This window comes from Gadus morhua, chromosome 5, assembly GCF_902167405.1.
Source record: "Gadus morhua chromosome 5, gadMor3.0, whole genome shotgun sequence".
Classification (NCBI taxonomy): Eukaryota; Metazoa; Chordata; class Actinopteri; order Gadiformes; family Gadidae; genus Gadus; species Gadus morhua.
The window spans coordinates 21,635,130-21,658,263 of record NC_044052.1 but is presented as its reverse complement, the minus strand read 5'-3'; the positions used below and the strand labels follow the sequence as shown (position 1 = coordinate 21,658,263).

Genomic DNA, 23,134 nt, shown 5'->3' with positions numbered 1-23,134 from the left:
CCAGATGTTGTATGCATCTCCTGTCTTGATAGCGATGCTGTTCTCGTGCGTGTGCGTGCGTGCGTGCGTGCGTGTGTGTGTGTGTGAAACCAGCTCTGTATGGCCCCACCGTCCTCCAAATACTGTGTGTGTGTGTGTGTGTGTGTGTGTGTGTGTGTGTGTGTGTGTGTGTGTGTGTGTGTGTGTGTGTGTGTGTGTGTGTGTGTGTGTGTGTGTGTGTGTGTGTGTGTGTGTGTGTGGTCGGTCTGGCCTCCATCCCATCCACTCTCACCCATCTCTCCCCCCCCCCCCTCCAGTCGCCATGTTCCTGGGGATCCGAAGGGGGAAGCCGCCAAAGACGGCAAGCCGCGCTCCCTGCGCTTCACATGGAGTATGAGGACCACCAGCGCCATGGAGCCCGGCGACATCATGAGGGAGATCCGCAAGGTGCTGGACGCCAACAACTGTGACTACGAGCAGCCTGAGAGCTTCCTGCTGGTGTGTGTCCACGGGGAGGGCCGCGACGAGGACCTGGTGCAGTGGGAGATGGAGGTGTGCAAGCTGCCGCGCCTCTCGCTCAACGGGGTGCGCTTCAAGCGGATATCGGGGTCCTCCATCGCCTTCAAGAACATCGCTTCCAAAGTTGCCAACGAGTTAAAGCTATGAACAAAAAGGGTCAAGACCAGATGAATATATATAAATATCTAGAAGTATTTAAGCTGTACAATCATTCAAGTAGCAGTTTCCAAAATGTCTTTTTTTCTAAACAATATTACAGATAATGTAATGACTATTCTAATGTATAGAGTTTGGCTTTTGGCAATAATCAGTTATCTACTAATGTCTGTTTTCTGCCCTCTAACAGGATGCTTTTTGTCATGCTGTGAATGTGGACAAAAAGCATTTCTAGTCTTATTTATTTCACAGGTTTTTTTTCCTCTCTCCTGGAAAAACAGATTTAACGTAGCGTTTGTTTTCAGTGTAAATAATGTATCTTACTTTCAAGATGGCTTCCCTGCAGTACTCCATTGGTTTGTTTTTTTTGTATTTTGTTAGAAGATGGAAGTTGATGTAAATGCCAGGGGAGGGGTCACTACGTCTGATTAAAGTGTAAACTTGATGAACGTGTTGTCACTTTGTGAGTCAGATCCGGTGTTGCTGGTCATTTTAGGCCAAGATAATCGTCATGAATATATAATTAGCTATGTCAGACCTCAAATTTAACCAGGCTCCTCAGATATGGACTTTCTTTAAATGGTTGGTGGTAAGTTAAATTTGGCGCCTCTATTCTATTATTTACGGTAGCCATTTACCTGTTACCTGTGTGCCGAGTTTCTCGCCGTTGTGGCGATGCTGTAATGTTTTGCTGTGGAGAGCTATAAATAAATGGACTAAACAAGTTGTATAAGAACAATTATTGGAGGTTAACATGGTAGCAGAGGATGGCTACTAATAAGAACTCCACATTGCCTTGTTTCGACGAATGTCCTACGAGAATTGTATAAATGAAGTTGAAATCTGGAAACGCGGTTTTAGGTCAGGCCTACGGCATGGCAGCTCAGGCCGAACGGAGAAATAAAGAGGCGGTAGGGGGCGACAAACTTCAGGCTATGACTTGTTTGAAAAGGATTATGGACTAAATTTGTACAATCCCTGTGTTGCTACGGGATTCCCCGGTAACCAGGCGCTGAACACCAGAAGCGTATTTCACCGGCAACCGCAGGTTAGGCCTGCACGTACTAGAAATCAAGATACATTTACGAAGTATCACAGCATGATTGTCACTTTGTCTCCTGACAATTTGCATATAACAAAAAAACTAAACAAATGAACAGGTCAGCACCTTGGAGAGCGCCGCAGCACCTCAGGCACACACCTGTCTGTCCATCAGTCAGTCCATCACTTAAAATAAATTATAAAAAAATCATTCATACCGGAAATCCATCCCGCAAATTTATAGAAACAAACTGGTCTGAACAACCAAATATATTGTTTCTAATCAATTTAGTACCCTTCCTTAAAGGTTTAAAAAACAACAACATAGGCCTACAGTGAAAGATGCTTTGTGAAGAGTCATTATGTAGATCAGGCTCGTTAAACCTCCACACATTTAATTAAGACACGGTTTGGTTCAGAACAACTTTATTTCATGTTCAGCGCCAGCTTCAACAAAACATTGAAGTTTTTAAATAGGGGGAACATTCCAGAACGGGGGTGTCAATACGTCAGGCCAGGGGGGCAGGAACCAGCAGGAGGAGGTTACTTCTGGGCGGGGATCATGGCGTCGATGGGCTGGCCCTTCTCCAGCTTCTTCTCCATCTCCACCAGCAGCTTGACTCCGTCCACCACCATCTGCACCAGCTCCACCTCGGAGAAGCCCAGGCGGTCCGCGTTGGAGATGTCAAAGGTCCCGCCCACGGCCGCCGTGTCCACGCCCCCTGAGAGACGAGAGACACCGGTCACACGGCCATCCGACACCGCAAGGCCTTCTGGGAAGGCTAAGGCTGGATCCCACTACACTCCTTGGCCCAAACCCTTGGCCCTAGGGGTAGGGCCAAGGGTTTGGGCCAAGGGGTGTAGGGGGATTGGACCAAAGACCTCACACTAGGCCCATCCTACAGAGCCCAGACGGGGTTAGGGTTAGGGGGGGTACCTGTTCCACGCTTCTGGAGCCGCAGCTTCTTGAGGATCTCCTCAAACTTGGCGTTCTTGCTGAGGTTGGGCAGCTTGACGTGGACCCCGGCGCGCAGCCCGGTGCCCAGGTTGGAGGGGCAGGTGAGCACGTAGCCCAGGTGCTCGTTCCACATGAACTCGTGTTTCCTCTCCTTGAACAGTTTCTCGATCTGCGGGGACAAACAGCGGTGAGTCTGGGCTCATGGGATCGACTGCTCTAGGTGGTCTCCACGGTGATCTAATACATCGGGTGGTCTCCACGGTGATCGACTGCTCTAGGGGGTCTCCACGGTGATCTAATACATCAGGTGGTCTCCACGGTGATCGACTACATCAGGTTGTCTCCACGGTGATCGACTACATCAGGTGGTCTCCACGGTGATCTAGGAGGACTCACCTTGGTGAGGCCGGTGCAGAAGCGGTTGAACACCTCCTTCATGTTGCCTCCCTGCTGCATGGAGATCACCCGGAGGTGGTCCTCCTCGTTGACCCACACCAGGAACGTCTTGTTCACGTTGTGCCTGCGACACACAGAGCCCCGTTAACACGGCCGGGGGGAAACCCAGGACCGGCCCCGGGCCCCCGCAGAACCTCTACTCACCAGATGCCGCGGCCGTCGGGCCAGTCGCGGGCCATACCGGACGCCAGCAGCAGGGGGGAGACGGGCTTGTCAAACAGGAAGTGGTCGTCGATGAGCTGCTGCTGCTCTGCGTCGGACATGTTCTTCAGGGCGTAGTACTTCCCCTTCAGGTCCCCAGACAGAGTGTCCAGAGCTGGGGAACACAGGAGAACACGTGACCTACCACCGTCTGGGACCAGAGGTGAAGAGAACACGACCTACCACCGTCTGGGACCAGAGGTGAAGAGAACACGACCTACCACCGTCTGGGACCAGAGGTGAAGAGAACAAGACCTACCACCGTCTGGGACCAGAGGTGAAGAGAACACGACCTACCACCGTCTGGGACCAGAGGTGAAGAGAACACGACCTACCACCGTCTGGGACCAGAGGTGAAGAGAACCTTCTGAAGGACAGCTATGGAGGGAACTGGTCCACGTCTCCAGGGGAGGACAGAAATGTGGAGCAGGTGTTCTGCCGGCTGCCGCCTCTAGAGGGGGCTCTCTGCCCATTATTTCTATGAGCTCCGGGCATCGAACCAACAGCACTCGTGCTTCGCTGCAGGCGGGCCCTACCTTCTATGGAGAGGGTCTCCACGGCGCGGCGCTCCCCGCGGCTGCAGTGGGGCGGCAGGCAGAAGCCGCGGACGCTCCTCCCGGTGCGCACCCTGGAGCTCAGGACGTAGTTGGGGTCCAGGTCGTCTCCCCCCTGGGGAGAGGGGACAGCGTCAGGTACGGCTCATGGCAGCCAAGACTATCCGGGATTTTCTTTTACATCCAAAACAGACTTCAGTCCCATCTGAAGAGGCCCAAAAATATCCACTATACATCGACTGCATGCACACCGCTACGCTCCAAACAAAGCACTAGCGGTGGTGGGTGTGGCGAGGGGGCGGAGCTACCTTGAGGTGGGCGGGGTCCAGGTCGGTCTTGTGCTTGTCTGTGGGCTTGTACCCGCCGTGGCGGTCCTGGATCACGGGGTCCAGCAGCTCTTTGAACACCTCGTAGGTCTCCTCGTCTCCGGCCACGCAGCCCACAGTCATGATGAAGGGGTGGCCTGGACGCCCCCGGTAAACACACACACGCACGTTAAAAACACATGGCGTCCACACACAGCCCTGGCCTCCCTAGTTCTGGTCCCTGGTTAAGGTCTTGTCGTCTAGGTTACAGTACCGGGATTGTCCACCCCTGTCTGAATGACATCATCTATGGTGAAGCCGTTGGGTGTGGCCCTCTGCCTCAGCTGCTTGTAGATGTCAAGGGTCATGGCCGACGCCATGTGGTGGTTGTGGCCGGTCAGGTCAGGGTACTCGTCCTCCGCTGACAGCCGCCTGACGTTTATCTGGGCCATGGCCTTAGAGCTAGACACACAGCAGGCTCACTACACGCTCCCTCAATACAGGCACGTTTACTACAGCACCCTCACTACAGGCACCCCCACTACAGGCTTACTACAGGCACACTTACTACAGGCACCGTCTCAGCTGCACCTGCCTCGGCAGCATCATGATTCATGGCGGCGCTTTATTTGAATATAGACCACTACCGGTCATCACATCATGACGTCAAAGCCAAGTAGGCAATTCGGTCTTCATTCATCCATCTTTTTGTTTAATGTTTACACACGGGCAAGGTCGCGTTGCAAATGGCGGCTCCATCCCGCTTAGAAGCCCCCCGGTAATACCCCCTCCGCTAGTCTAGATCCTGGTCTAGCGTGGACACCGAACGACGCGCAGCAGGCGGCGGCTCGGCGCAAACGCGGCTTGAGGTTTCTTTATTTTCTTTTACCTGGGTTATCAATCCCGGTCTGGATGACGTCATCCAGGGTAAATCCACTGGGGGTCTGCCTCTTCCTCAGCAGCTCGTAGATGGCCGGGGTGAGGATCTTGGCCATGTGGTTGTTGTGTTTGGTGAGGTCGGGGTACTCCTTGGCGGAGGCGTATTTCAGCTTCATCTCGTTGTGAGTGTTTCCGAAAGGCATGGCTGATCCCTGCACGCGCGGCGCGGGGGAGAAACCACACGAGTGAGCGAGACGTGAGAGGACGCGGAGACTCCCTGCACCGGCGCCGCGGACCGGTGCACAGGTTACACATTACACGTCTAAATCGTTAAATTGATTAATACTTTAATAATCCCAGGGGGAAATTATTTTTGTCACGAAAATCATCACGAAATCATCATACAACTATATATCAACGTATTATTAAGACAATGCATATACTATTAGTCCACATCTGTCCGCCTAAGATGAAGCGGTGCATGTGATAATAATGAACAGAATGAGTTGAATCAAAGACGCGTTAGAGGGAACAGAGAGAGCGGTCCTACCTGTGTACTACTACTACTAGGGGAAGAAACGAAGATCCCTATTGTTCCGGCCGAGACGCAAACCCTTTCCAATAGACAGACTGAGCGTTCTTCGCGGGCACGACCAAGCCCGGGCCGTCTTATAGCGGAGCTGCTGGCTCCTCATTGGTCAGCGCTCAGGCTCCACTTTCTCTATTGGACGCTATCCGATTTCTTCCTTTCAGTTCATCTGGACTGAGGCGCATAACTCAAACCCTCTGGATGTTAAATGGGATTGTCCATAAACTGTAAATGCCGAGTGGGCTTCTTATGGCAATGCGAATGTTTTTATAGCAGTGTGCATTTCAGTAGCTATGCGTCCTTCTCATTTAGTAAAGTACACCCAACCGAGCGAGGAGTAGTGTAGATATCAGGGAATATACTTCATAATCCAACGAGTTGCATGGCGTCATGGAAACACACTTTGCAAGAAGACTGATAGATGATTATTACTATGAATTTCCGACATATATCATCGCTGTGCACTGCGATCAGAGAAGGGCTATCAGGTTGACATTCATAGTAATAATCATTTATCATGCATTCAGCATTCAGTAAGGCAATATGTAAAGCGTCTCAGAGTACCATATTAGCCGCTATATCAATTTAATTTATTATTATTATTATTATTATTATTATTATTCAACTAATTACATATTACTAGTTAGCACTGCAACCAATGAAAACCCGTTGAAATATGTAACAGCGCATAATCTAATTGGAAGACTAATCCCGAAGAAGTGATAGTTGCTCATAGAGGAAACGAGAATCTGCCTAAAAAACTAAGAAGCATCATGACAGCTAGAGAGATCATTCCCACATGCCATTTCTCCCAAACCACTACTTTATCGAGCACCCATCTACGTCATCGTAACGCGACAGACCTCGCCGAGGATCACCGCAGATCTACAAACCATGCGCTCAGCGACACGCACGTAGGCGGAGCGCCGGCGGGAGGCGGAGATCTGCGAATCCGCGCCGCCGCTTCCTCCTCCTCCTCCTCGGCTGCTCTGAAAACAAACCCACGTGTGGACCCGGAGAACCGGCGGCTCTCAACCAAAACACCGACACCTTCGTTTAACTACACCTCTCATCGGTTGGCCAGGTGAACCGCACCCCCAGGAGGTAGGTGACATCCTGACCCTTCACCCCTGTCGGTCTCTCTGTCTTTCGGTCTGCTGGGGTTATACTAGCGGTGGACCAACGGCTAGCGGAGGCTAGCGGAGGTACCGGCGAAACCAACGTCTTTCCGGTCGCGGTTTTGGCTTTTATTTAACGTTTATAACGACTCATGTGAACCTAGCCCCGTAGAGCCTTTGCAACCCGACCTTGCCTCATGTTCTCTGGTTAAAACGACTCGTAGTCCCCGGGGTTCAGACCTGGGGGACAGTGGCATCGTTAGCACGATGCTAACAACGGCTTCTCTGACGTTAGCCGGCACAAACTAAAGTTCACTGGCGGATGATAACTGACACGACGTTTCACATTTAAAAATCTCTAAAGCTTAACTTATTAACTTATCTTGCATAAACTTACAGTTCGTCCATGTCTTCTGCCGTGTGAAAGACGGTGGGTTTGGTTTGGTAGGAGTCGACTGACAAACCGTTTGCTGCTCCTCTGGTGGGAATACTTCAACTGAGCTACCAGTTTAAACATCAACTGAACTAGTTTAAACCACCAGTTTAAAAAAACAACTGAACGACCAGTTTGAACACCAACTGAACGACCAGTTTGAACACCAACTGAACGACCAGTTTGAACACCAACTGAACGACCAGTTTGAAAATCAACAGAAGTAACGGCTGTCCTCGTTTCACGCGATGTTGGGGTAACGGTCTCCAAAGCCCGCGGGGAGGATCTCGTCCAGTGGTTGCCAGGGTTAACCACTGGACGAGATCCTCGCATCTGGTTGCCAGGGGCAACCAGATGCGTCCGTTTCTTTCTTTCTTTCTTTGTTGAATGTGCTGCTGTGTAACATCTGCATTCCCCTCACACGAGAAATTAAAGTGTGGTTTAATATGTTATCGTTCAGCAGATGCCCTAACCCAAACGACCCATCAGTGTAGACAAGTCGTTTAGGAGCAGGCAGGGGTTAGACAGTGAATACAGATACAGGTCATTAAGCAGCAGGTAGGGGTTGGACAGTAAATACAGAGTCCGGTCATTAAGGTCCAAGTAGGGGTTAGACAGTGAATATGGCGACAGGTAATTTAGGTGCAGGTAGGGGTTAGGCAGTACAGAGACGGCTCATTATGGAGCAGGTAGGGGTAAGGGCATCTTTCTAAAGGATGCCTACTGGTAGAATGACCAAGTACCTTTGGGCTGATGTTCTAACACCATCGCTGATATTAGATGACCCTGCCCTGTTTGACATGCATGTCAAACAGGATAATGCTCATGGAGGGGGTACGGCATGTGAGGTGAAGTGTGTCTGAACAATTTGGAGAAATAATCGAATTGCGATTATTTCAACCAATATTGCGATTTAGTGTACGATTTTTCGTTTCAACAATCCTTTTGTTTTGTATTATTCACTAAACGAGGCCTAAAAAAAAAAGTTTGGTTCCTGTTGGTTGTCAGTTGAGGTCATGGGTAGGTAGAGAATTTATTATTATTATTTTTTTCCAGCGGCAGCGAATGATAGGTAGGTTGTTTTCATTTAAAAACGAGAAAATTCGCTCATCCTTGTACAGAATGAAGAGGTGCTGTACCAAAACGTAATTATAGTTTGCATCAAAAAAAAAAAAATATTTTTTTTTTTATATAAAGCTCATAAAATAATTTGGGTCGCACATAAATTGACATGGTCGGTCGGAAACCGGAACCAAACAAATTTTTTTTTTAGGCCCAAGCAATAAATCATTCTATAGTATGACCAACACAACATTGGAAGCAGTCAACATATAGACTCTTCCTTCCTTTAGGCCAGGCCAATGTGTTGAGATGAATTGATGCATGAATTGATATATTGATGTACACAATTTAATGTACAGCCTTTTGCGATTTGCAAATCGCGTTCTCCAACATTGCGACGTCAGTTTGAATTCGTTCATCGTTCAGCGCTAGTCTGACGGTGGTCTTGTGGTTCTGGTCTCCAGAGGAGACGTCATGAGCTTCGTGGAGTACTCCGAGACGGTCCAGGAGGGGGACGTGGCCATCGTCTACCTGGGACACGAGTCCATGATGGCGGTCAAGGTGCAGAAGAACGGCCAGACCCAGACGCGCTACGGCGCCATACGCCACTCCTCCGACCTGATAGGCAAGCGCTACGGGTCAAAGGTCACGTGCAGCAAGGGCGGATGGGTGCTGGTGCTGCACCCCACGCCGGAGCTGTGGACGGTGAACCTGCCCCACCGCACCCAGATCCTCTACACCACCGACATCGCCACCATCACCATGATGCTGGAGCTCAAGCCCGGAGCGGTGGTCTGCGAGTCAGGTGAGGACCCCGCGGAACCACACCCGCAGAACCACACCTTTTTATTTAGAGAACCACACCTTTTATTAAGGGAACCACACCTTTTTATTAAGGGAACCACACCTTATTCACAGAACCACACCTTTTATTTAAAGAACCATACTGTCGCAGCCCGAAAGGATGCGACACAAATGAGCGGTCTAGAGTAGGGTTCACCATGAACAAACAATGGTTTATTTCGTAGTCCCAGAACAAATGATTAAGAAAAACCACAATTGCGCAAAACGTCTGCGCCAAATCAAAACAGACAATACGAGCACCACCAAACAAAATGAGCTACGGTAGCCGTCCGCCTTCCAACAAAGGCAGAGGACGAACTAGCCGTCAGTTCTCCGTCAGTGCCCCCCCCGGTGGGCAGAGCAGAGGATCTTTTAGCGAATGCAGGGCGCCCGTGCCCTGGCGCCCAATCAGCCTAATCAGCCACGCCCACACCCCTGATTAAAGCAAGAACAACACAGGTATTAGGACAAACTAAGGCATTAGGACAAACGAAGGCCAGGGAGCCGTCACACACGCCTTATTTAGAGAACCACACCTTATTCACAGAACCACGCCTTATTCACAGAACCACACCTTTTATTTAGAGAACCACACCTTTTATTTAGAGAGCCACACCTTTATTTTAGAGAACCACACCTTTTACTCGGAGAGCCACACCTTATTCAGAGAACCACACCTTATTCACAGAACCGCACCTTATTCACAGAACCGCACCTTATTCACAGAACCACACCATATTCAGAGAGCCACACCATATTCAGAGAGCCACACCATATTCAGAGAGCCACACCATATTCAGAGAGCCACACCATATTCAGAGAGCCACACCATATTCAGAGAGCCACACCATATTCAGAGAGCCACACCATATTCAGAGTGCCACACCTTATTCAGAGAACCGCACCTTATTCACAGAACCACACCTTTTATTTCAAAGGAACACTCGCTACCAAGTTTCTTCAGGCCTGTGACCACATTTTAGGTGTGAAAATGTTAGATCTTTCTGTGTTGTTCATCCCGCATGGGACAGCCCAGCGAATGCCGTCTGCCTGTAGTCTTGGTGTCCCACGAGGAACCTGTGCGCATTGCACCAAACTCGATAGGCAGAGCATCTACATAAGACCTTAAGAGACGCCTTTCCTTTCCAAAGCATTTCAGTCGCAAGTAAAATATCATCTGTGTCCCGGCATACATATCGTGTGTGTGTGTGTGTGTGTGTGTGTGTGTGTGTGTGTGTGTGTGTGTGTGTGTGTGTGTGTGTGTGTGTGTGTGTGTGTGTGTGTGTGTGTGTGTGTGTGTGTGTGTGTGTGTGTGTGTGTGTTGCAGCAGTACTAGATCATGGTTATACTGCAGTGGTGTCTCCCTATCAGCCTGTCACTGTATTGATCGAGCACCGTCCATTTTATTAGTCTGCTAAGAAATGTGCCTAGTCAGCCACACACCCCCTTCTCTCTCTCTCTAATGGGAAACCGTCGCCTGCATCATGCTTCATGCCTCTGGCATTAATGCAGACCCAAATGTGTGTGTGGGTGTCTGTACGTTTGCGTGTATCGTTGTGTCGTCTGTTCAGCCTCCCAGCCAGCCGCTCTCCTGAGGTCTTCTCCTACCCCCTTCCCACCAACGCAAACCCAGTGCTGGTGCTGGTTGTGTTGGTTCTACACGCCAACTTCCCAAGAGCCTGCTTGATTCTCCACAGACTTTAGGGCTAGAGTAGAGCCACTTCAATGCGTCAGAGCATACGACCCCGTTGCCCTAGCAACGTGTCAGGAAGTTAAAATGAATCATGGCTCTTGTGAGTTGAATTACGCCAACCAAGGGCTAGCCGTCACTGGTTCTTGTTTCTTGATATTCAAAATAAAAAAATATGCGTCAGGACGTTAAAACTTTTTTAATGATCGTGTTAAAACTACGCTAACCCAGTGCTAGACGTCACTGGTTCTTGTTTCTGGTGTTTGCCGTTGCTGAGTTGGAACCTGTTTGTCCGGCTCGGTGCCAGGCTTATTTACGTGGAGAAGCAAAGAAACTGGTTCGGGATTGGCACTGGCTCCGAAACCGGCGATGGAACGGCGTTGGTGGAGAAGGGGTGTGCGTGATAGGGTCCGACTCCTGATGGTCCGACACCAGGGCTCCCAACGCCTCATCAGCCTCATGCTGCAGCCTCATGTGCTGACCAGGGGGCCACTGCACACAACACGGAGCACAAAGAACAATGGCCTCTTTTAGGAGTGAGCAGGCTGGCTACTGAGCGCCAGCGTCCGTCATGGAGAATGGAAGTGCCCTGATTTGTTTGTCTTTATAGCCTGGTTGAGGCCATCAGAAGGTTCTCCCGCCTCGTAGCGTTCAGCACGCACACGCGCACGCACACACACACGCACGTGCGCACTCAAGAATGTCATGTCCTTCAGTGAGGGGGGGGTCACTTTGACAGGGGGGGACGTGGAGCCGCACTGCGATTGTGGCCGATAGGGATGTTGACTCTGTTGACACGCCCTGTGTGGACTAGGGAGTCACCTTGGAGACCAGGAGCTCTCGACGTGAAAGGTGTGTTTTTATAAGGCTCATAGTCTATTGATTTATCTTCTATTGAGTCATTTAGGAGCCATTTTTTATCCAAAGAGACTTCTCGGGAATCCAGTTACATGTCATGAAGGGGCAGGGGTCATCCTTCTCTCCGAGTTGGGCCACGTACATTGGCCATTGGACCCGGAACCCTTTGGTACGGCTTCCGACACCGTACTCCTTGTAGCGTTGGTGAGGTGTGTATTGGAGATGTGTGGCTAGATGGGACCCTCCTCAGAGGACATTAGGATGTGGGCGCAAAGTCAGAAGGAACTACCTCCTTTGTCCTTGGGAGATGTCCCATGATGCAATGAGGCAGGCAGCTTTAAAAATAGTCAATTTACATGAGAACCGCATGTCTTCATGTAGAATCTAAACTAGGGGTTTATGATAGAAGCAGCATTGATGGCTAAAAATAGTCTGATCCACTATTAGTGCGGGCCCCGGGCTGTCCCAGTGACTCTGGGTATGTGGGACATGAAAGGTAGCGTTCTGCTGCAGGTCTCAAGGTTGTGAGTCCGGTTCTCATCACCAGCAGCCCTTCATGTTCTGGCCTCGGTCCGGGGGACAAGGAGCACGTTGTTTCGCCACCTGCCATCTTTTGCATAGAGTGCGGTTATCTTTCCCCGTGGCGATGATGTCTGGAACCATTTGACTCCACAGAGCTGCATCGACGCGTTCGTGACAAACTATTGGAGGAGGATTTGGTTTTTATTGGTACACCTGTCAATCCTGCCACCGAGTACCGAATCCACCCTCAGGACGGTGGCTACCAGGAGACGGGACTTCCTCAGAAGCGGCCCCTGACTCTCCTGCTCGGGGCTGTGCTTGGGGGGGGGGGGGGGGGAGGGGCGAGGCCTGGAGAGCAAGGAAAAGACAGACGTCTGGAAGAGGAAACAAAGGAACCTTTGGATACTGATATGACGGCTGCGGTTGAGAGGGTTCATAGTCATAAACGTAGAGCGTTAGTGTGTCCGCTTTACAACGCTGTGTTCTCCTGCAAGCCACAAGTTAAGAGTTCTAAACTTCTTCTTTGGCCCCTTGCTGATGCTATCGCTATCTAGCTGGAACCCTAGCTGGTACTAGCTGTCCCTAGCCCCCACCAGGGCTGCCCGCCCCCCCCCCCCCCCGCTAACATCACCTTTCAGGGGTTAAACTCTCTGGTGCTCTAATCTGTCCCATCAACATGCTGACCGAGGTTAGACACTGCGTTGCCGCCCAGTCCCAGTTACACCCTGCTGCCGTCTCCACGGTAACCGGCGCTAATGCGAGTGTCCCAGATTCTCAGGAAATTCATAACCAGGATATCAATTATCACCTCAGAAGGGCCGAGGGGGCTCCCTTTGTCCACAAGCCGACCCATTCCGCCGTTCTCTCCGTCTCCCTGTCGGTGGTCATGTGTTGTAAACATTGGGGTCCATTGTTGCCACGAGAACAAGGGCGGGGATGACGCAACTTTAGCGAGAGCGGGGGCGGCGGGGGCATAGAGACAAGATGTACTAGATCCCAGCCACACACTCCAGGGTCACATGACAGGGCTGTCGCTACATGGCTGCGCGTTATTGGTTGACGGGGCTGGGAGACTGCTGTTGAGCAGTGCGGTTGGAGATGGTAATAAACACCAGATTAAGTTCTGGTGGAAGTTTTTACAGTACACACGAGCACACTGTGTTGAGGCTTGGGCTGGACTGGAGAAACTGGGAGCTTTGCATAACTAGCAACTTCTGTGTCGTGCATGCATGCACCACGCACCCGTGCATGCATACATGCGTGTGCACGCAAACAAGCAACTTAGTGCAACTTTTATTTGGCCATGATGCGTCTTCCCAGATTCCACCCTGACCATTACCACACTAACCCTGTATTCAGAATGTGACCATCTCTCAACCTGTTAGCCCCACTTGACTTTCCGTCACCTAACATGATCGTTTCAAGGTCTTATTTGATCCTGGCTACTTCTGCCTCTGTACTGACTATCCCCTCCCTGCTCCTTAATGACATGTTTCTGTATAATCTTACCCGTACCTGCTCCTTAACTACCTGTCTCTGTATCATCTATCCCCTACCTGCTCCTTAATGACCAGTCTCTGTATCATCTATCCCCTACCTGCTCCTTAATGACCTATCTCTGTACCAAATATGAAAGTACTCAAGGTTGGTTCCGCAGAGTTTTGTCTGTACTGCGGAGTCACATGGCGCACGGGCGTCACGTCAACGGGACATCAGCTCAGCTTTGCCCTCACTGCTCCGCACGGCTTTAGACGCTGTGATAAACACGCTCCAGATAGTGGCAGTCTGATAGCGGTGTCGTGTACCCGTGATGTGGTTCAGTCCGTGTGGCCCTGACCTCCTCAACGGTCGAGTGGAGGGACTTCCATTAAAGGGACCCTGGCAGACTGTCAGGATTTCATTGTGTATTGGTGGGGGTTGTAATTGTAGTGGGTCATCAGCTGAGGGATGCTTGGACAATGAGAACAACGGTTCTTTGTTGAACCAACTCACTGGGTATGATAAAAGGTTGATCGCCATGGAAACTGATTGCGATCACCTGTTTACAGGAACAACGATGCTCTGTCTCACTCTCACTGACACACACTCACTCACTCTCTTGTTGTGGCTTAAGCATTAACTTTGGGTCGGCTTAGCTCAGGAGGCAGAGCAGTTGTCTTGTAACTTAAAGGTTGCCCGTTCAATCCCCAGCTCCTCCTAGCTGAGTGTCGATGTGTCCCTGAGCTAGACACTTAACCCTAACTGCTCCTGACGAGCTGGCTGTCGCCTTGCATGGTTGACTCTGCCGTCGGTGTGTCAATGTGTGTATTAAACGATGTAAGTTGCTTTGGATAAAAGCGTCTGCTAAAATGCCCTAAATGTAAAACTTTGGCTCTAGGCCAGCTCATCAGTCGTACTGGAGTAGATGGATGTGATGTGTACTAGCGGCTTAGCTAGTGTTTGGCTAGTGTGCGCTCGCTTTCAGGTCCTTTCTGAGGCTCTTCCTCACCACCATGGTGGGACCAACCTTACTAACGGCTTATCCAGATGCCTCTTTTCCCATGATGCATTGCGTCCCCCCCCTAGATCCTAGCCTGACCTAATCTTCCTCAATCCTTCATCAAAAACTTCATGAAATAATTGCTGATAGTTTTATCATTACGTTGTCGGCATGGTAGTGTAGAGGTTAGCGCTGTCTCACTCACAAGTGTAAAGTTCTTGGTTCGAGTCCCAATGCCCGCAGCCTCGAGCGAGTTTGAGTCTCACCCTCCAAGGCGGTCTTCCTCGTTGAAGAAGGGTTTCCTCATCAAGCCTCTGTATTGTCCCCCCCCCACCGACAGGAACAGGAAGTGGGTCTCTGTCCCACGCCATCCTGCGCACCATCGCGCCCACTGGCCACCTCCACACGGTGGAGTTCCACAAGCAGCGGGCGCTGGAGGTGGAGCAGGAGTTCCGGGAGCACCGCGTGGCCCACCTGGTCTCCGTGCGCAACCAGGACGTGTGCCTGGACGGCTTCGGCGTGGCGGGCGTGGCCGACGCCGTCTTCCTGGACATCCCCAACCCCTGGGAGGCCGTGGGCCACGCCCACAGCGCCATGAAGAGACACGGTAGGACCATGATCGCAGCGCTTTCACGTTCGTTACGACGAGCCGTCCTCCGAACCCGGGTGCTCAGGAATCTGATCCCAGACCCAATGTAACCTCGATAGTCATGGTGCTGGAGATAAAGGTTCATGGAGAAAACACCCTGGTAGGCCAGCAGAACACTCCCAACAGAACACTCACACGTATGGATCGCAATGGGAGTGTTGATGGACTGTATGTGTGTGTGTTTGTGTGTGTGTGTGTGTGGGGCTTGTGACTCATCCAGGCATGATGGACAAAATGACTGGACACGCACACATAGACTTGTGCTATCCCATAATAACCTTGGCCTGTCTCAATGCGTCACACTAGGATGCAGAAACAATAGCGCGTGATGTGTTTCCATGGTTACCTGCCCTCCATGCGGAAGGGGGGGGGGGGGGGGGGGGGGGGGGGGGAGGAAGGAAGAGAAGAAGAAGAAGAGGGCAGGTCTGGGCAGGTCGGTACGTGACCTGGCACCGAGGGGTCGTTGCCGCGGGCCCCCTCATGACAACGACCTCTCACGACAACGACCCCTTGGCCCTCTTAAAGGTAGCCCTGGCTGTGTCCTGGTGTGTCCGTCTGAGAACACAGCTGGGGATTTAGATCTCTACCCTTCTAGGGGTCGTGGGGTTCACTGCTCCAAGCTCATTGGTCAAGCCTGACCCAAGGGGGCAGAATGCTCGAATGACGCTTCGTAAGATCAGGGAGCTGATTTTAAAAACAAGGCAGTAGGCCGGCGTGTGATCGGTGTTCGCTACAGCGGGGTTCTACCGCTGTTTAAATATGTATAGTCTTCAGCCTCTAGGCATAGACAAACGACTTTTAATTGAGGTGCTGGGAATGAATTCCATTAGTGTGCGAGGCGGCGGTCCACTTCCATCGATCGGAGCCTCGGATCGAGCAGAGAGGCTCCACGCCGTAGCCACGCAGAGACACGAGACCATCTGTGGTCCCCGGGCCCGGCTGGGCCCTGGGTCCTGTACCCAGGGGCTTTCTGTTTACATGGAGAGCCCGGCTCCCTCCCAGTGCATCCTGGGACGTCAGTCCGCCCGGCCCGCCTCCCCGTGCATCTCGGGACATCAGTCAGACAGACACAAAGGGAACCGTGATCGGCAGGGGAATGGACTGCACACTGGTCCCTCTGTCCCTGCTCTCATCGCTCTAGTACCGCTCTCCTCTCCTCCTCTATCGCTCTACCTCTTCCTGTCTCCATCCCTCCTTTTCTCTCTCCCTCCTCTCCCTTCTCCATATCTCTCCCCCTCTCTTTCTCTCTCTCCCCCCCCCCCCCCTCTCTCTCGCTCTCTCTCTCTCTCCCTCTCCCTCTCCCTCTCTCTCTTTCTCTCTCTCTCCCCCCCCCCCTCTCTCTCTCTCCCTCTCCCTCCCTCCCTCTCTCTCTCCCTCTCTCTCGGTATCTTTCCGCTCACGCTCTCTCACATATATATCTTTATTTGTTCTCTCCCTTTTATGGTGCTGCTGCTACTTACACACACAAACACACACCGAACACACACACCAGCTATATGTGCCGTAGATGTCCATACAGGGTCATGGAGCAGGAGGAGGAGGTGTGTGTTTGTGTGTGTGTGTGTGTGTGTGTGTGTGTGTGTGCGTGTGTCTTCTCTTCTCTGTTCTGTGTTTATGATGCTCCCGGAGCTAAACACAGAATCTTTTCCGTCGGAATATCAGCAGACCACTGAGTCACCTGATCGGGTGGTTCAGTTTTGCTTAGAGTTAGTACCATGTAGTAGGAGTTAGTACCATGTAGTAGGAGTTAGTACCATGTAGTAGGAGTTAGTAGTAGGAGTTAGTAGTATGTAGAATGGGTTAGTATGAGTTTGTAGTACGAGTTAGTAAATTGAGTTACTATGTACTATGAGTTATTGGACAGACAAAGCAACTTATGAGTGGGAAGGTGTTAAGGGTCATCTTGCGCTAGGATGCCTACCAGGAGAATAGTCTACTTTGGGGATCGAACCAAGAACCGTTCGGCTCCCACCAGTTGATGCATGTCCCCTTGGCAACCGGGCTGTCGTGGCCGCAGACCGCTGGCCCAGACTTATGTTCTCCAGCAGTAGAATTCCTCTCGTTTCTGGCTCCCAGCCGGGAACGTGGTTAGATGATTAGCTCTCTGAACTCCCACCAGAGAAAGGCATGCACCACACGCACACACGAACACACACACGAACACGAACACACACACGAACACACGAACACACACACAGACATTCGAATACACACACTTGCAGACATTCGAACACACATACACACACACACACTTGCAGACATTCGAACACACACAGTCCATTAAGGCGCTTTTGTGTGTTCTGCAGTCTGGAGAGAACACTCTGGAGCTCTCCAAAGACCAGCAAACACCAGGTCCACCCTCTCCTACAGAGCCGGTGCCATCGCTGATCGATTGGCCATGGGGATCGAATGATTAGCCATGTGGATTGATTGATTGGCCATGGGGATTGATTGATTCTTTAGTCAGTAGCCCTTGCCCTGGACCGTAGTCTTGGTCGCTAGGCAACAGCCGGTTGTGTTTGCACAAGGCTGAGAGCAGAAGTTTGTCAAAGGATCGCCCGCTATTTGAAACGTGTCAACAGTCTCACCGCTGCTCGGCCGTCCCCAAGAGTCCTCTGATTGGTCGGCTGACGTGTCATCATTCAAAATGGCTGCCCCCTGTGTTGAGGGGGAAACCGAACCGATGTTTTTATCGAAACACGTTTCCATAAAATTCACATATCACTTGCTCCTAACCATGTGACCCAGACCCATGTCCGAGTGACCTGGTTAAGGTGTAGGGCAGGGCGTGCGGGTGGGGGGGTGTCTGAGGGAGTGGTCCCTCCCCGCGGTCGCTCTCCATATTAGGCCAGCAGGGTCCAGAGGATCCCCGGGGAGGCTGGACCGCCGTCTGGAAGACCTCCGAGTGGGGAACCCTCCGCGAGGAGGGAGGAATGGTAGACAGCAGTTCAGCAGCCCTTCTCTGCTCTGAAGTTAAGGTTTCTTTTTTTTTCTTTTTTCTTTTTTACAGTCGTACAATAATGTAAAGCAGTCTTTTGGCCATGGAAGGTGCTATATAACCACACTTTATTTACAAAACTTACTTTAAGAGTGAGTTCATTGATGTGCTCTTGCAATACATTGCTATCAGCACTTTAAAATGAACTGCACCTAAGAGCTCTTTGCATGAATTATTCAAAGGGATGTATGGCTCATTTCTAGTAAACAACGTCCCAAAAATAGAACAATCTCTGTTTATCTTAGTGCCTACCTCAAATAGCCATGTCCAGCTTACCTGCTTTAGTGTGTGTGTGTGTGTGTGTGTGTGTGTGTGTGTGTGTGTGTGTGTGTGTGTGTGTGTGTGTGTGTGTGTGTGTGTGTGTGTGTGTGTGTGTGTGTGTGTGTGTGTGTGTGTGTGTGTGTGTGTGTGTGTTTTAAGTGGATCTAAAGTGACCATGCCAAGTGGGTAAGCTACACCTATTAGCGAGGCCTGCCCCCTCTAACCTGATTCTGGTCCAACACAATCCCGGAGCGTCGCTAGCTCACCCTGTTACTACCATCCACTAGCTAGTGTTGTAAGCCCAGCTAGCGTCATGACGTTAGCATGCTACCAGTTGTGCTGTTCGCACAGCCTCCCGCTACGACAGCTAGCATCATGACTTTAGCATGCTAACGGTTGTATAGTTGGGACAGGCTCCCGCTACGACAGCTAGCATTATGATGTTTTCATGCTACCAGTTGTGCTGTTCGCCAAGCCTCCCGCTACGACAGCTAGCATCATTACGTCGGCATGCTTCCAGTTTTGTTAGCACAGCCTCTTGCTATAGTTCCTTGCGTCATTAGATTATCACAATACAAAGCTACCAGCTGTTGGCCTCATATCAACTGTTTTCTACACGTTGACCCGTTCAAAATGTTTTGACCTTCCCCCTTGTATAACCACATAATAATAACAATAATAATAATAATTGAAATGTATATAGCGCTTAATATGGTACTCTAAGACGCTTTACATATTGCCCTATCAAAACTATGTAAAACAGACTAGGAATAAAAGAAAAACGGAGGTTAAACATGAAGAATAAGGTGGGAGTTAGGTGGGGAAGGCTAGTGTGAAAAGGTGTGTTTTGAGGGCAGATTTGAAAGAAGAGAGGGTTGGAGAGACTTTGATGTGGGAGGGGAGTGAATTCCAAAGGATGGGGGCAGCAACTGAGAAGGCCCGATCACCCCAAGTCCGTCGCTCAGTCCGTGGAACTTGTAGCGGGTTGGCAGAGATGAACCTGAGGAATCGGGAGGGGGCGTGGTGATGGAGGAGGTCGGCAAGGTAGGGGGGGGCTAGGCTGTTGAGGGCCTTGCAGATGATGAGTAAGATTTTGTAGTTGATTCTGTGTTTAATTGGAAGCCAATGGAGTTCAGGGAGGACAGGTGTGATGTGTTCTCTGGAGCGGGTACCAGTGAGGAGGCGCGCAGCTGAGTTCTGGACATATTGAAGTTTTTTGAGGACTTTGTTGGTGGTGCCGTAGAGAAGACCATTGCAGTAGTCAAGCCTGGATGAAATGAAAGCGTGACACATGCATGTTATGGTTGCTTCACTTCCAGGCGAGTACATGTAGGCAGGCTGGTTACTGGCTGGTAAAGCAGGCCGCGGAGGGGTAAAGTAGGCTGGTACGGGAAGGAAGAGGCCCTCATAGCGTTATCAGCCAACGCTCTTCACTTCCTCTTCACTTCCTGACTCCGCCTCAGCAGACCGGCTGCCAGCTGCGTCCAGATGTTTACACGGCAGACGGGGTCACCAGCTTGTTGCCTGGTTACCAACGCATCTCCTTATCTCTTTAAACAAAAGCCTGGGTGGCTGTTGTTTAAAGACTAGTGTTCCTGCTTTGTACTGTGTGTTTGTGTGTGTGTGTAACAGTTGTGTCCTTACAGTTTGTGCTTGTGTGTGAGGGCTGTTGCTATGGCTGTCTGTGATTGGTTGGAATGGTGTTGTTGTGACGTCCTCTCGGTTCGCGGGGGGCCGTGATGTTCTGTCGGGCTGTCATGGCGACCCAGTGCTTCGAGTCTCGCTTTTTGTTTTCTCACGGGTCACATTTCTCTCCCTTCCCTCTTCCCTGTTCTCCCCCTCTCACCCTGTCACCCCCTCCTGTCACCCCCTCCGTCTCTCTCTTCCCCCTCTGTCATCTGTTTTCTTTCTCTTTCTTTCTCTATCCTTTGCTCTCTCTCTCTTTGCCTCTCCCCTCTCTGTCTCTCTCTGTCCTCCCCCTCTGTCCCTCTTCCTCACCCCTCAATCTCTCTCCCCCCTCTGCCATTTGTGTTCTTTCTCTTTTTCCTCCATCTTTTGCTCCCTCTCCTCTCCCTCTTTCTCCTCTCGGCCTCATCCTCCCCCCTCCCTCTCTCCCTCCCTCCTCCCCCCTCTCCCTCCTCCCCCCTCTCTCTCCTTTCCCCTCTCGGCCTCTATCTCCCCCCTCCCTCTCTCTCCCCCCTCCCTCTCTCTCTCCCCCCCCCTCTCTCTCCTTTCCCCTCTCGGCCTCTATCTCCCCCCTCCCTCTCTCTCCCACCCCCTCTCTCTCCTTTCCCCTCTCGGCCTCTATCTCCCCCCTCCCTCTCTCTCCCCCCCCCCTCTCTCTCCTTTCCCCTCTCGGCCTCTTTCTCCCCCCTCCCTCCCTTCTCCCCCCTCTCCCTCTCCCCCTCTCGCTCCTTTCCCCTCTCCCCCCCCCCCCCCCCCCTCTCTCTCTCCCCAGGGGGCCGCCTGTGCTCGTTCTCCCCCTGCATCGAGCAGGTGCAGCGGACGTGCGAGGCCCTGGCCGCGCGGGGCTTCCACGACCTCAGCACCCTGGAGGTGCTGCTGCGCGTGCACGACGTGCGCACCGTGGGCCTGCCGCTGCCGGACTTCGGCCCGGACCGCACCCCCGACCCCGCCCAGACCCCCGCCCCGCCGCCGGCCCCCCACGCCTCCCTCTCCATCAAGACCACCACCCCCCCGCGGAGCATGGCGGGCCACACGGGCTACCTCACCTTCGCCACCAAGCCCCGCACCTGACAGAGCCACGGGGTGCATCGTGGGTAGCGGACCGCCGTAACGTTTTCCCCCCGGCGGGTCGTCGTCACGGGGACGAGGTCGAGCTCGGGACGGTCCGTCGTCACGGGGACGAGGTCGAGCTCGGGACGGTCCGTCGCCACGGGGACGAGGCCGAGCTCGGGACGGTCCGTCTCTGGCGACATTTTGAACCGGGAGGAGCCGATACCTTCCTGGTTTCCTCAGCTAAAAATACATCAAACGTTACCCATGGTGCATTGCCTTAAGAGCTTAATGGTTTCCCAGAAACCACAAAGATCGAATGTCAATGATGGTCTTTGAGTGGTCGAGATTGCTCAAATCAATTCTTCTGTTCATGGGCCTTAACCATCCGGCGGGCATCTTGGCTCCATCTTTGTTCTGAACGTGGCCACTAGGTGAATAAGGGCTCACGTTAATACCCTTTACCTAAACCTTGCCACAACGAACCCTTAACTCAACTTTACCACAAACAAAGCAGTACCTAAACTTCACCAAAGTGTGCTGCTGAGTTTCTGTTCCCTCTAAATGTCCAGTCTGAGGAAGCTTCCCAGACGCCCTTATTTTGAAGAGTAACGTCAGCAAGTGTTTACAAAGAAAAGCCCTTTTGATTTACGTTGTTTTACACTTGAGGAGTAGATTCCCCTCACTCTGCTGTGTTGCTTGAATCAAGTCAGTTGTTTTATTATAATAAGTTCAAGAATCTTCTGGCTGATACATTTTGGTTTGCTTTTTATAATGTCTTAAGACTAGACTCATTTTATAAGAGGTTGAAGGGATTTGTACATTGGGGGAAATGTATTAAAGTGTGGAAAAAGTGTTCGGTTGTCTTGTCCTGATGTCAAACAACGTGTCAAGGTAAGTGTTGAAGCACGGAGGCAATTCTGGAATCAGATTGGCTGATGTCCATCTGCAACCCAGTTCCGGAGCCTCTCATTGGCTAGACCTTGCATCTTTCCAAACGGCTCCAAACTTCCTCTATCTGCAGAATATTATGTAATCAAATGAGAAGCTAAATGTAACCGGTTTGAAATATATACTTAACTTGACAACAGCGTTAATCTACAAAGGGAAAACAAATGTTGCTTTCGATATTGTATAGGACTAGCAGTGAGCAAGGAAACACTGCTGGATTACAGTTGGAGGAGCAGAAGGTACCGGTTAACAGTTGTAAACCAAACAACGGCAAACACTGAGACCGGCGCTGGCCCGCTGAGACCGGCGCTGGCCCGCTGAGACCGGCGCTGGCCCGCTGAGACCGGCCCTGGCCCGCTGAGACCGGCCCTGGCCCGCTGAGACCGGCCCTGGCCCGCTGAGACCGGCCCTGGCCCGCTGAGACCGGCCCTGGCCCGCTGAGACCGGCCCTGGCCCGCTGAGACCGGGTAAGGCTCATCTCCGCTGACACCTCCAACCAAACAAGGCATAAAGCATCGCAGCTCACAGACGAAGATCCTCCCTCCCCCTTCCCTCAGGTCCTCTCCTCTCCTCTCCTTTTCTGTCCTTGCCGCCCTCCTCCTGTCCCCTGGCCTTCCCCAACGTCGGCACCGTCGCTACATTTCATAACGGGGATAAAGGATGGAAGGAAGTCGCCATTGTGAAAGGGGAAGTGGTGCGTTCTTGAGGATGATCATTCCTGTGTCACACAGGAAGTTCTGTCAAGCGCATCCTGTTACTGACCTGATCCTAAATCCTAAATCACCATATACACGTCTAATGTGTAAATATTTTGTAAAATACAATATGTATTAGGAATTGTACGCGTTTTGCGAAGAAAGCTTGTTCAGGTTTCTACCATGAACCTTTATATCTAAA

The 23,134-nt window shown here is 51.4% G+C and overlaps 3 protein-coding genes across 14 annotated transcripts in view; 2 read left to right on the top strand and 1 right to left on the bottom strand.

The window, feature by feature from the left end:
- mark3a (MAP/microtubule affinity-regulating kinase 3a) overlaps window positions 1-1,103 on the top strand; it is a 36,322-nt gene extending 35,219 nt beyond the window's left edge. For 9 of the 10 annotated variants that reach the window (XM_030356073.1, XM_030356080.1, XM_030356077.1 and 6 more), the window contains one exon: window positions 297-1,103. In XM_030356073.1, the coding sequence (XP_030211933.1) occupies window positions 297-645 (349 nt within the window). In that variant the 3' untranslated portion in view covers window positions 646-1,103. The remainder of the gene's footprint in view (window positions 1-296) is intronic. The other variant, XM_030356079.1, reaches the window with a different exon arrangement.
- Window positions 1,104-2,104: 1,001 nt separating this feature from the next.
- Window positions 2,105-7,363, bottom strand: ckba (creatine kinase, brain a). Of its 2 annotated transcripts, none has more exons than XM_030356083.1 (8): window positions 7,153-7,363; window positions 4,444-4,631; window positions 4,173-4,327; window positions 3,847-3,979; window positions 3,254-3,425; window positions 3,050-3,173; window positions 2,633-2,822; window positions 2,105-2,417 (listed from the first exon to the last, which is right to left on the bottom strand). In XM_030356083.1, exons 1-8 carry the CDS (start codon window positions 7,161-7,163, stop codon window positions 2,239-2,241), a joined length of 1,152 nt encoding a protein of 383 aa, XP_030211943.1. In that variant the 5' UTR covers window positions 7,164-7,363; the 3' UTR covers window positions 2,105-2,238. The 2 variants fall into 2 exon arrangements, with proteins under 2 accessions (XP_030211943.1, XP_030211944.1); XM_030356084.1 differs by lacking the exons at window positions 4,444-4,631; window positions 7,153-7,363 and adding exons at window positions 5,059-5,260; window positions 5,599-5,751.
- trmt61a (tRNA methyltransferase 61A) lies at window positions 6,508-22,142 on the top strand. 2 transcript variants are annotated; one of them, XR_003976735.1, is made up of 5 exons: window positions 6,508-6,741; window positions 8,715-9,055; window positions 14,983-15,249; window positions 21,009-21,420; window positions 21,457-22,142. XR_003976735.1 is itself a non-coding variant. In XM_030356085.1 (4 exons), the coding sequence occupies exons 2-4, from the start codon at window positions 8,725-8,727 to the stop codon at window positions 21,305-21,307; spliced, it is 897 nt and encodes a 298-aa protein (XP_030211945.1). In that variant the 5' UTR covers window positions 6,508-6,741; window positions 8,715-8,724; the 3' UTR covers window positions 21,308-22,142. The 2 variants fall into 2 exon arrangements, 1 of the variants encoding a protein (XP_030211945.1); XM_030356085.1 differs by having other exon boundaries at window positions 21,009-22,142.
- The last annotated feature ends 992 nt before the right edge of the window (window positions 22,143-23,134 follow it).

Bases quoted from the DNA above. Each gene is read 5' to 3' on its own strand.
- trmt61a (XM_030356085.1), top strand. From the start codon at position 8,725: ATGAGCTTCGTGGAGTACTCCGAGACGGTCCAGGAGGGGGACGTGGCC. The intron at 9,056-14,982 runs GTGAGGACCCCG...CCCCACCGACAG, and splicing joins AGCGGTGGTCTGCGAGTCAG to GAACAGGAAGTGGGTCTCTG. The intron at 15,250-21,008 runs GTAGGACCATGA...CTCTCTCCCCAG, and splicing joins CAGCGCCATGAAGAGACACG to GGGGCCGCCTGTGCTCGTTC.
- ckba (XM_030356083.1), bottom strand. The intron at 4,328-4,443 runs GTACTGTAACCT...GGGGGCGTCCAG, and splicing joins GACAGGGGTGGACAATCCCG to GCCACCCCTTCATCATGACT. The intron at 3,980-4,172 runs GTAGCTCCGCCC...CCCTCTCCCCAG, and splicing joins TGGACCCCGCCCACCTCAAG to GGGGGAGACGACCTGGACCC.